Source organism: Myotis davidii, unplaced genomic scaffold (genome assembly GCF_000327345.1).
Source record: "Myotis davidii unplaced genomic scaffold, ASM32734v1 scaffold227, whole genome shotgun sequence".
In the NCBI taxonomy this organism is placed as follows: Eukaryota; Metazoa; Chordata; class Mammalia; order Chiroptera; family Vespertilionidae; genus Myotis; species Myotis davidii.
The window spans coordinates 145,874-157,575 of record NW_006298519.1 but is presented as its reverse complement, the minus strand read 5'-3'; the positions used below and the strand labels follow the sequence as shown (position 1 = coordinate 157,575).

At 55.6% G+C, this 11,702-nt stretch overlaps 1 protein-coding gene across 1 annotated transcript in view; it reads right to left on the bottom strand.

Annotated features, from left to right (window-relative positions):
- Window positions 1–724: 724 nt before the first annotated feature.
- The window catches only part of CHAF1B (chromatin assembly factor 1 subunit B), a 21,006-nt gene continuing 10,028 nt past the window's right edge, over window positions 725–11,702 (bottom strand). Inside the window, exons 6-15 of the mRNA XM_006774149.2 lie at window positions 10,328–10,424; window positions 8,826–8,910; window positions 7,517–7,610; window positions 6,553–6,622; window positions 6,144–6,235; window positions 4,347–4,500; window positions 3,961–4,160; window positions 2,946–3,102; window positions 2,205–2,293; window positions 725–1,468 (exon numbers count right to left, since the gene is read on the bottom strand). Coding sequence (XP_006774212.2) covers window positions 1,335–1,468; window positions 2,205–2,293; window positions 2,946–3,102; window positions 3,961–4,160; window positions 4,347–4,500; window positions 6,144–6,235; window positions 6,553–6,622; window positions 7,517–7,610; window positions 8,826–8,910; window positions 10,328–10,424 — 1,172 coding nt within the window. The 3' untranslated portion in view covers window positions 725–1,334. The remainder of the gene's footprint in view (window positions 1,469–2,204; window positions 2,294–2,945; window positions 3,103–3,960; window positions 4,161–4,346; window positions 4,501–6,143; window positions 6,236–6,552; window positions 6,623–7,516; window positions 7,611–8,825; window positions 8,911–10,327; window positions 10,425–11,702) is intronic.

Sequence of the window (11,702 nt, the reverse complement as noted above, 5' to 3'; positions counted from 1 at the left end):
TCCCCAGCCGTGGCTGCACGTCAGAGTCCGCTGGGAAGAAGCCAGGTATCAATTCCTTGAGGGACCTCAATGTGCAGCTAAGCTTGAGAACCACTGGTCAAAACAGATATGACCAGCCGGCCGGCGTGGCTCAGATATTTTTTCCATTTATTTTTAGAGAGTGGAAGGGATGAAGGAGGAAGAGAGAGAGAGAATCATCAATGTGAGAGGCACGTCAATTGACTGCCTCCCGCATGTGCTCTGACCAGGGCTGGGAACTGAGCCTGCAGCCCCCTGGTCCACAGGCCAGCGCTCTAACCACTGAACCCACCAGCTGCTGGGCTGACTTTTCTTTGCTGCTGCTGACTTGAGTTAAAGAGCCTCTCCTAGCCCTTGTCCAAGACTGGTGGGCAGCTCCTGGCCCCTCACCCACATTCACGCTGAGGTCACCCGAGGAGAAGGCAGCCCCGGGGGCAGCACCCTCATCTGCGTGCCTCCCGTTCATCACGCCAAAGTGACAGGCATAGGGCCCTGCCGGACATTCCCGGTGACAGCTCTTCTCAGCGCCAGCTCTCAGCGGGTGCCACCTGCCACACGTGGGCCGCCGCTGGGCACCCACCCCTGCCTCCTGCAGCCACAGCCCCACTTCAGTCTTCCCAGCAGAAAGAGACCTGTCACCCTGACCCCACCCCTGCCCTCACCCCTCCCACCCTCACCCTGGACGGAGAAAGCAGAGGCACAGGCATAAATGACTAAGTTACTTTTTCTTCTTTGAAAAATCAACCTAAAAAGTTAACCTATTTGGATACCAAATTGTATCTCAAGTAAAATCTCACCTCTCTCCTTAAAAAGAATAAAACAGTCTTTATGCCAAAGCAGGGGGTGGGAGGACGAAGCTCCCGACCCCCAACTGCTTTTCCCCTTCACGCCGGTTTACTAACTGTTTAGAACGAGCATTATTACCTTTAAAATCAGAACGCAAATAAAACAAACTGCCAAAAGTTAACCCACTATGTACAAGGGAAATCTAATAACCATTCGAACACCTGGCATTCACCAGGCCCCCGTGAGGGTCTCACTTCTGCAGGGTTTCAGGGAGGAGCGACTGGTGTTCACACCGGACAATGTTGGACGGGTCCAGCTCCAGAAACGTGTCAGGGGAGGGCTGGCCCTGTGACATGTCCGCGTCTCAGGCAAACTCACGCGAAGGCAGGAGCAGGCCCTTCGCTGGGGGACGCCGGCCACGTGCAGCTTGGTCCAGGAATCAGGTTGGGGGCCCTCCAGGCTCCTCTGATGCCCTGACCTGGGGTCGTCGGCCCTTCCCCGAGCGATGGGAGTCCCCAGCCGTGCAGCCTTCAAGCACAAGCCAGGTCTCCCCCCGGCTCCAGCCCCTGGGCGCCGCCTCTGTCCTCCGCGGGCCTGGGCCGCTTCCGCTCCGGGGGGCTGACCTGCACGTCTCCAGGCGGCTCTGAAACGTTCACCGACAAGGCCGCCAAGTAAGCAAGACTTAAGTTAGAGCTGATGCTACACAACACATCCTGGCCCTGGCTGGTCTGGCTCAATGAATAGAGCACTGGCCTGCGGACTGAAGGGTTCGATTCCGGTCAAGGGCACATACCCAGGTTGCAGGCTTGGTCCCCAGTGTGAGGCGTGCAGAAGGCAACTGATCAATGCTTCTCTCTCATCGTTGATGTTTCTGTCTTTCTCTCCCTCTCCCTTCCTCTCTGACATCAATAAAAATATATATTTTTTAAAATTCTGTGCCCAGACAAGGAGTAAACCGCCTGCAAGGTCCTATGTGCCTAGAATGGAGAGTCTACACCAGGGGATCTCAACCCCGGGGCCACTGTGCCTCCCAGGACAGCGGGCGAGCTGGTGACAGGTTAGAAAGTCAGGAGTGGGGAATGGGAACATCTGGGGGTGTTAATGAACGCCCTGCCACACAGGACAGCCCCACCACCAAGCCTGACCCACCCAACATGTGAGCAGCACCAAGGCCAAGAGGCACCCCAGCACCCCCTGCTGACAGCACCCAGCTCCCTGTGCTCCTGGGGAAGCGGGCTCCCCCGAGAATAAACAGGCCAGTGAGTCTGCAGCGAGGGCCAGGTCAGGTGCATCCTTGCTTTCTCAGAACCGACGTAAAATTAGCGGATGTTCATTTCCAAAAGAACAAAAGGGAAGATATTCTGCCCTCAAGGACATGGCACCAGGACCAGATCCCTCACCTGGCTGGACCTCCGTGGGCGGGGCAGAAACCACACTCCCTGGCGCAGAATCCGGGGCGTCTGTCTTCAAGGGCATCACGGTCACTCTCCTGATTAGAAGGAGGGAAGGGCGCATGGTGAATCCGTGTGGTAGGAACTGTGTCTGACAGCACATTCCAAAACCACCCAGAGGTGCCTGAGATAGCAGCTGGTCATGTCACGCAAGGCGTTACATGCACAGAGACCCGCCCACGGGCTTAGTGACCAAGGATCACGCTGGTCACGTGACGTTACCACCATGCTGACGTCACCACCGCCCTGACGCCAGCTTACCGCTCAGCCGGCCACCAGTGTGCGCCCAGCCTGCTCAGAAGGCTTCCCCTACAGGCCGTTCTGTCTAAAACCCACAACCTCAATGTCCAACAACTATTCCTTTTTCAAAATTAACAACTGCAAGAAGCTTGCAAGACACTAAGTGGGGAAAACTTAAATACCCCAAATATTTCACAGAACACCTTCCCCTCCGCCCCGAAACACACAGAAGAGAAACCATGCATCGCCGGTCTGCAGAGACCCGACTCAGGGCCGGACACCCCTAAACCCCGTGGTGGACCGGCCAGCGAAGTCACATGAGTGAGCACAGCAGAGAGCCACCCCAGTGCTTCCAGCACCTTCTGTCACCCCACCCCCGGCCCAGCGGCCCCCAGGAGTCTGCTCTAGACAGAGGGTGCAGTCTGTCTAGAAGGCCGGGAGGTGGGGCACCGCTGAGCAGGCAGCAGACGGAGCCGGGAGGTAACCTCCCCGATGTCCAGGGAGGAAACCGGGCAGCACAGCTGCTGGGGGCTAGGGGTCAGGGGGTCAGGGGCAGGCGCGGTCCTCTCTGCAGCGGCGGCGGGACCTCGGGCCGATCTGCGGATGCCTGATGAGAACCAGGGCACACACCACTGCGCCACCGGGATGCTCTGCTGGCCGACAGACTCCCAGCTCACCGGGCGCCGTCTGCTGGCAGCAAGACGCCTCAAGACACCCACCACGGCGCAGTGCCCGCCACTGTGCTGGGCCAGAGGGGCTTACACCTCACGGGGAACAGCAGAAACGAAACCCCGGCCCGAATGTGAGTGTAACAGAGAGAAGCACTGATGGAATAAAAGAGTGTCCCCGGGGAGCAGTGTCCGGGCGTCCGGAGAAGGGTGGGTCAGAGGCCCCAGGCCGGGTGTGCTCTGGGGGCCGGGCTTTCCGGGTCAGGCTGGAGGAAGGCACCGGGGAAGGGGAGTGACCACGGACAGTCCCGGCCTGCGGGTGGAGCCACACCTGTGCCACAGGTAGGAAGTGGGGACCCCGCAGGTGTGTGAGCCAGGAGGGGGCGCTCGGAGTGGGGTTAAGAAACCTCTGGAGACCTGGCTGGTGTAGCCCAGTGGCTAGAGCATCGGCGCTTGGGCTGAAGGGTCCTGGCACATGCCCAGTCAGGGCACATGCCCAGCTTGTAGGCCCGATCCCCAGTAGGGGGCGTGCAGGAGGCAGCCGATCAATGATTCCCTCCCATCACTGATGTTTCTCCCTCCCTCTCCCTTCCTCTCTGAAATCAATACATATTTTAATAAAAAAAACAGAATCTTTAAGAAACTTCTTAGACTTTGATCACCACTTTCAAGGGAACTTTGGTATCTGAAGGCCGAGATCAGGAGGCTCGACCTAGGTCACTCTCTGTTTCTTGGGTGTGTGTCTGGGTCATCTGGTACAAATCAAGCTCCGGGCCCTGGTAATTCAAAATAATCACCCTGGGTGCCCTCCCCCAGCCTGGGTCCCGGCGAGGACTCCTGTTGGGTCTGACGCTTGGTTTTCTTCGCTGTCTCAGGAGTTCTCATGCTCAGATCCGGCTTCTCTTTGAAAGGTGCTCCAAGCTCACCCTTCTCAAACGTCACGAAGGAGCAGTAGCCATCGGTGGAGGAAATGGCCAGGAAGGCCCCATCGCTGGACCTTTGTCCCCAGAGCAGGAGAAAAGGGTTAAGTTTTACCCAAGTCTGCGGCCCTCATCCCGCTCTCACTGTAGTTAGAAACGAAGTCAGGCCAGGTCGCAGCGTCCTCTGCAGGGAAAACGCGGCCAAGACCCCGTTTGTGCGCTGCCGTGCCCCCTTCCCAGCCCAGCCCGGCCCGGCCGCTCACCAGGAGATGTCGCTCAGGGTGTGGTAGTGGATGTTGGACACGTAGCCGAAAGGGAAGAGCTGCTGGGTGTCGTAGAAGAGCACGGAGTCCTCGGAAGCCACGGCGAACACCACGCGGTAGGGCAGGCGCACCAGCGGCCCCGGGGCCGGCCCGTCTGCAGGACACAGGGCAGGAAGGACAGTGACACCAGCACCAGCCAGGCTCCCGCAGGAACCACCAACTCCCGCCACGAGCCTTCTCCCCGGGACATATGGGATGTAATTCCTCTAATGACGTGCACAGGGATTTTATATACGAACTAGAGGCCCGGTGCACGAACTCGTGCAGGGGTGGTGGAGGAGGGGAGGGACCGTGGGAGGTTGGCCGGCTGCCAGCCAAGGGAGGTTGGCTGTGGAAGCGCACTGACCACCAGGGGGCAGCTCCTGCATTGAGTGTCTGCCCCCTGGTGGTCAGTGCACGTCATAGTGACCGGTCATTCCAGTCATTCAGCAGTAACAGCCGTTTAGGCTTTTATATATATAGATGCAGGCATGAATGAGAACTATGCGTGAACCAATGACACATGACAGGATCCAAGAAACCTGGGCACCGAGGTGCAAAATGAAGAGCATTTCTGATAAGGAAATGCAGGGTCACATGGAAACATTGTATCAAGTGATGTTTTCATGCTCTTTCCAGTTCATTATATTCATTCGCATAAAAGTTTAGAGAGTGCGCCGAAACCGGTTTGGCTCAGTGGATGGAGCGTCGGCCTGCGGACTCAAAGGTCCCAGGTTCGATTCCGGTCAAGGGCATGTACCTGGGTTGCAGGCACATCCCCAGTGGGAGATGTGCAGGAGGCAGCTGATCGATGTCTCTCTCTCATCGATGTTTCTAACTCTCTATCTCTCTCCCTTCCTCTCTGTAAAAAATCAATAAAATATATTTAAAAAAAAAAAAAAAGTTTAGAGAGTGAAAAACAGCTCCCACTTCCAGCCTTGAAGCAACAGGACCCCAATTTAGCCTCCGACTTCTTAAGACACTGACTGCCCAGCAGCAGTGAAGGCCAGCGACCCCCAAGCGGCAGGGAGCAAAGGCGTGATGTGCTGCCGCAGCCTCAGCTCACCACCGGGTCTCCAGGCCCAGCAGCGGGAGGGGACCCGGCAGTGCCCGCACGTGCCCTGAGCTGCGGGGCTAGAGCGAGGCTCCAGGCTGCAGCAGGGACCTGCGGGGACCTGCGGGGCCCGTCGTCTAAGCTGCACTGGCCGGTGCACGCGGATAGGGAAGCAACCCGAGGCCCAAGCAAGAACAGGAAAGAGATGCCCGGCCAGTGTGGCTCAGTGGTGGAGTATCAACCCAGGACCAAGAGGTCACGGTTTTTAAATAAATATATATATGTATATATATATATATTTTTTAAGTTGCTCTAAGCAAAGACGGTGTGTTCTAGATGCTGCCAACAACGAACACAGTTTGGCTCTCCCCAGGCCACACTTGACATAGCCAGACCCGGCGGAGAGCGACCTGCAGACACGGCTGCTCTTGGACACGTCTCATTCTCTCATCATTGATGTTTCTCTCTCTCTGATATCAATAAATATGTATATATATATTTTTAGGTTGCCCTAAGCAAAGACAGTGTGTTCTAGATGCTGCCAACAACGAACACACAGTTTGGTAACATCAGTCTCCATTCCAACTCCTCCAAGTAACTAAACGGAGCCAAACCCACATGCCCACCTTTCCCCGAGGTAAAATCCAAACCCCAGCCACCCTGGTGACCTGCCTGACAGGAGACACCGCAGGGTTCTGATGTACCTGTTTCCGTCTCCGGTCTCAACTCAAAGTAGACAGGGCAGCAGCGGACAGCAAGTGTGGCTTTTCCGGGACACGGGAGATGCGCCACAGGCCTGGAGACGAATCATGGGTTAGAGCAGTGGTTCTCAACCTTCCTGACGCCGCGACCCTTTAATACAGTTCCTCATGTTGTGGTGACCCCCAATTTCATTGTGACAAATTGAACATAATTAAAGCATAGTGATTAATCACAAAAACAATTCGTAATTAGCTATGTGTTTTCCGATGGTCTTAGGTGACCCCTTGTAAAAGAGTTGTTTGCCCCCCAGAGGGGTCGCGACCCACAGGTTGAGAACCGCTGGGTTAGAGAAACCATGCTCAACAAAAGCAGAGAGAGGGCCGATGTCCCCGACAGTCCTCAGGCACTCACCTTTTCAGATTCTTCCTGGAGAAGAGGTACGTGGTGTTGGTTACATTTTCGCCAGACTCCACGCATCCGGCTGGGAGGCAGGGAGGCACTGTTATTAAACTGTCCACCAGCAAACCCAAGGCAGCCAATTCTGGTTTAAAGTCATTTTTCTGAGAAATGGACTCCCTGGACAGTGTGTGCGATCGGGACAAATACAAACCTTCCGCACACCTTGGCTCAGCCTCACACTGGCTCCACCCACCTTCCTCTCATCTGGGTGTCATCTCACCTGAGGGCACAGCCACCTGAGGGCACAGCCGCCCAGAGCCACGCCCAGGCCAGGGCAGGAAGAACATAAAGCTCTGTGCCTGCTTCCCGACCTCAGCTGCCGTCCAGTCCGAGGGCTGAGACTGGCCTCTTCCCGTCTGCCTGACGGAGCCAGGAGCTGCCAGGAGACAGCCCTCTGCCGAAACCCCAGCCCTGCAGAGCTGACCCGCTCTGGCCCGCCCCACTGACGTCTCCACTCTCTGATATCTTTTTTTCACACACACACACACGCACACGCACACATTCTCTCACATGTGACCACTGCGTATCCAGCAGGAGGGCAGCAGCATCTCGCCCCATCCTTCCATCCCCAGGATCCACTCTGACAAACACCTCGCCAGCCCTGCCTTCCCTCCAGGCTCACGTAACTGTGACAACCATATATACACACATAGTGGGCTTTAGTTTACTGTATAAAATGGGATGTTATTTAGACTTTTCCTTATTTTGCTTTTCTTAGTCAACTACTCATAAAAGAGATCTTGCACAGCAACTAATGCTTTTTTTTCCCCCTCTCCCACCCTCCTTGGGTTCCCTCCTCTTATATTTTCTCCAATTTTCGCCTTATCCTAACCCACACCTTCCATGTGACACTGGCAATCCTGGAGGCGACACGCGGGCCCGCCCGGCACCCGCCCGCGAGCCCGGCTCCACGCACCTGGGGTGAGCAGCAGGGAGCCGTCGGGAGTGAAGCTCAGCCTCCGGAAGAACGACTTCATGCTGTCGTCGTGAAACATCCGGTAACTCCTGGCCTGAGGCACAGAGTGTCAGCGTCACCCAGCCCCCAGAAGGCTCACCGCTGCCTCCCGTGCGACCATTTATTATGACGATCATCAATAGAACCAAAACAACGTATCACCAACCCAATACTCCCGTGGGACTGCGAGAGTAATCAGCCACGAACGATTCGCCCTTTTGTTCAGGAAAGCTTGTGTGTGCACGTGTGCGCAGGGTTGTGTGTGCATGTGTGTGTGCATGTGTGCACATGTGTGTGAGTAACTGGTTTGTATGGGGATGAGACTGGGAAAAAGCAAGAGGGTGACTGAGCCCTCTGCTTGCTGTCGTGTGTCACTGAGAATTTCCACCCAAATAAATGCTTTTTTAAAAGACTAGTGATCATTAAACTGGCAGCCAGATCTTTCCGAACCAGCCTCCTCGAGCTCCCTGTGGAAGGGCTGCGTGCGCCCCCCATTCAGGAACATCGGGGCGTTAGTTCCAGGAACCCGGGGAAGCATCACCCCTCGATTCCCAAAGCATGTGACCGCCCGCACCGCCAGCCACGGCCCACGCAGCTTTCACCTGCCCCCTAGGCCTGGACGGCGCCCGGTCCCTGTTTTGTGCCAATAACTGATTGGCTGGCTCCCTTTTGCTGAAGCACCTGCTTCCACAGCCTCCATTCCTGCAGGACTAGGACCCCTTTTCATTCGCCAGTTCTTCCTAAGGTGGAAATCCCTCCTATTCCTGAGTCGCCCGATGACCGGTCCCTGCTCTCTGCGCCCAGATCCTCCATCTTCCTGCCCTGCCACCTGCCTCCGCACCTCTGGCTGGGATCCTCCAACCAGCGTGCCCTACCCACACCACACCTCAGAATCCACACCTCAGAATCCACACCTGGAATCCACACCTTGGAATCCACACCTTGAATCCACACCTCAGAATCCGGGGGCCTGCCCGTCTCCGGCTGGGTTAGCCCAGCTCTGGGGGGCCAGGCCCCCGTAGTTTTTAATGCTTTCCTGGTGACTCCACGGGCAGCCTGCTTGGAAATCACTAGCCTCCATCATCGGCTCCCCCGGTGCCAGACAGGCCGGCCCACCACACTAGCCGGGCCCCGACTGCCCGAGGGGAACCCTCACTGGGGTTCAGGTGTCGCTGAGCCTGATTAAGCTGCAAGGCACGGAGGAACTCAGACTGGCCTCCGCTCCACTGCATCGCGGCTGCCACGCAAAGCCCGGGCATCTCCTGCCTACCTCTCCCTCGGCGCCCGTGCCCGCCAGCATCTTCGAGACATTGAAAGCCACGCGCTTCTTCTGTGTGCTGTACACCCTCAGGGTCCTAAAGGGAAAGGAAAGTCCGGTCTCACTCTTCTGGCAATGAACTGTGTCTCACAGAAACACTGTCACCCACACGGAGGGCGGCCTAGGCAATCTGTGGCCTGCGAAGGGAAACACACACCAGCTCCCCACTTACTCTCATTCCCGGGCACCTGAAATGAGACCTGCTACGATGAAAAGTAGTCGATAAAAATTGAAAAGGGCCATTTTGACTGATGAGTAATATGTCTGGAACTTCTGATTTAAAAAAAAAATTCTTTGTTCCAGGACACAACTCAGTGTGATTCACCAGTAAACATGGCAATAGGTCCTCCTTTTGAAAGGGACAAGAGAGTTTACTTTTATATTAAACAGTCTCCTTAAAATCACTGCAGTGGCAACAAAAGGAAACCAATATCCAGCCCTACCATTGGTACCTCTGCTTAAGTCATCTATACTAATAAAAGGATAATATGCTAATTAGACCGGACGTCCTTCCGGATAAAGCCATGGCGGCGGGGGCCAAGGCAGAGGCAGTTAGGGGGGACCAGGCCAGCAGGGGAGAGCAGTTAGGAGCAATCAGGCCAGCAAGGGAAAGTGGTTAGGGGCAATCAGGCAGGCAGGTGAGCGGTTAGGAGCCAGTGGTCCTGGATTGCGAGAGGAATTCCAGATTGGAGGGGGTGCAGGCTGGGCTGAGGGATCCCCCCACCCGTGCACGAATTTTGTGCACTGGGCCTCTAGTCTATATATATAAAAGCCTAAGTGACTGGCTGACCGGTCAGCAGCTATGACATGCACTGACCACCAGGGAGCAGACGCTCAACACAGGAGCAGAAGTCACAGGCATGGAAACATGGAACAGACTAATGAATCTCAGAGGGAAAGGAGGCACGGGGAGGGCAGGAAGAGATTAACCAAAGATCTTATATGCACACTAGAGGCCCGGTGCACAGATTTGTGCACTGGTGGGGTCCCTCGGCCTGGCCTGTGGGAATTGGGCCAAAACCGGCTCTCCGACATCCCCGGGGGGTTCCAGATTGTGAGAGGGTGAAGGCCAGGTTGAGGGTCCCCACCTCTAGTAGTTATCATAAAAGATCTTTTCTCTAAAAGTTGCCCATGAAATTCAGATCTAATTCCAAGCTCTTTCTGCATTCATTCACCTAGCCCGGCCGGCGTGGCTCAGTGGTTGAGCATCAACCTATGACATCCACCCATTCCATAGACTTACTATGTACTAACTTTGTGTAAGGCACTTGCCCTGATCAGTTTCCAATGTTTCTTATGTCGAAAGAATAAGAAAACAAATTCTTTCTATGAAACGGAGACTCAAAGAACCAAAGCTAAAACCATGGCTTATACTGGCTAAGTTTTGATAAAATACCTCTGCAGAAATTTTTAAGTAAACAGATATGAAGACAATTCGTCCAATACTTACGTACCGATCACAGCTCAGGGTCGCAATATACTGGCCCAAAGGATCCCAGGTAACTCCTTGTACATAACTTTTATGTTCATTAAAAATCGAGATCTTCTGTCCTACGAGAGAAGCACACAACAGCATAACCAAGACCTACTCCCGCACCAGCGTGGACACTGCAGTTTCAGTGTCACGGTCCTGACACTGTTCTGCCTTCAGCAGGCGGCAGGGGGACTGCCCCAAACACTGGGTCAGACCCGGGCCACACAGGTCCTGCACAGCCCCATCCCCAGGCACTCAGAGCCGGCGGCGGAGACCCCACGGGCAGGCGCACTGCAGCCTGGCAGAGCACTGAACACAGAGGAGGGAGGTTAACGCGGCAGGCGGGACCAGGCAGGGAGAAGGGGCCAGTGGAGGGGAAGGAGGTGGACTATGCAGATGCACGGATAGAGGGAGCAATGGCAGTAGGTAAAGGGCCAAAATGACAAGATGGGGGGGTGGGGGGGGGGGGGGAGGGGCGCGACAGGAGCCCTGGACAAGGAAAAGGCCCCGGGCACTCACGGTGCGCCTAAGAGGAGCACCAAGAGGGAGTGACCTGGTGGTAAGGATGAAGCTGAGGGGGCTTTTGGCGTTTTGTTTGTTAATCCTCACCCATGTATTTTCCCACTGATTTTTTTTTTAAATATATTTTATTGATTTTTTACAGAGAGGAAGGGAGATAGAGTTGGAAACATCGATGAGAGAGAAACATCGACCAGCTGCCTCCTGCACACCTCCTACGGGGGATGTGCCCGCAACCCAGGTACATGCCCTTGACCGGAATCGAACCTGGGACCTTTCAGTCCACAGGCCAACGCTCTATCCACTGAGCCAAACCGGTTTCGGCTCCCACTGATTTTTTAGAGAGAATGGAAGAGGGGGAGAGACAGACAGAAACACTGATGTGAGAGAGACAGCCACCAGTTCCCTCCCACACGTGCCCCCACTGGGGCTGGGGATCGAGCCTGCAACCCAGATACGTGCTCTTGACTGGAATCGAACACGAGACCCTTCAGTCGACAGGCCGATGCTCTAACCACTGAGAAACTGGCCAGGGCAAAACTGAGGTTTTGAAAAGACCATGGGGAGAGCCCCTGGTTAGGAGGTGAGGGTAGATCCGGTGAGAGAGAGGGCCTTAACCCGAGCAGCACACGCAGGGATGGACGGGGACTGGGGGCCGGAGGTAGAAGGAAAACCAGACACACACAAAGACGACCTGAAGAGAGAGGAAGTCATGAAGCCTTGGCCATGCTAGGAGCTCCAGGACCCAGTTCTCTGAGGTGCCTTCCCTGCTCACTCCCTCCACCTTTCTCACCTCATCCCCCCAGCCCTCTGCCATGTCCCAGCCCTCTGCCATT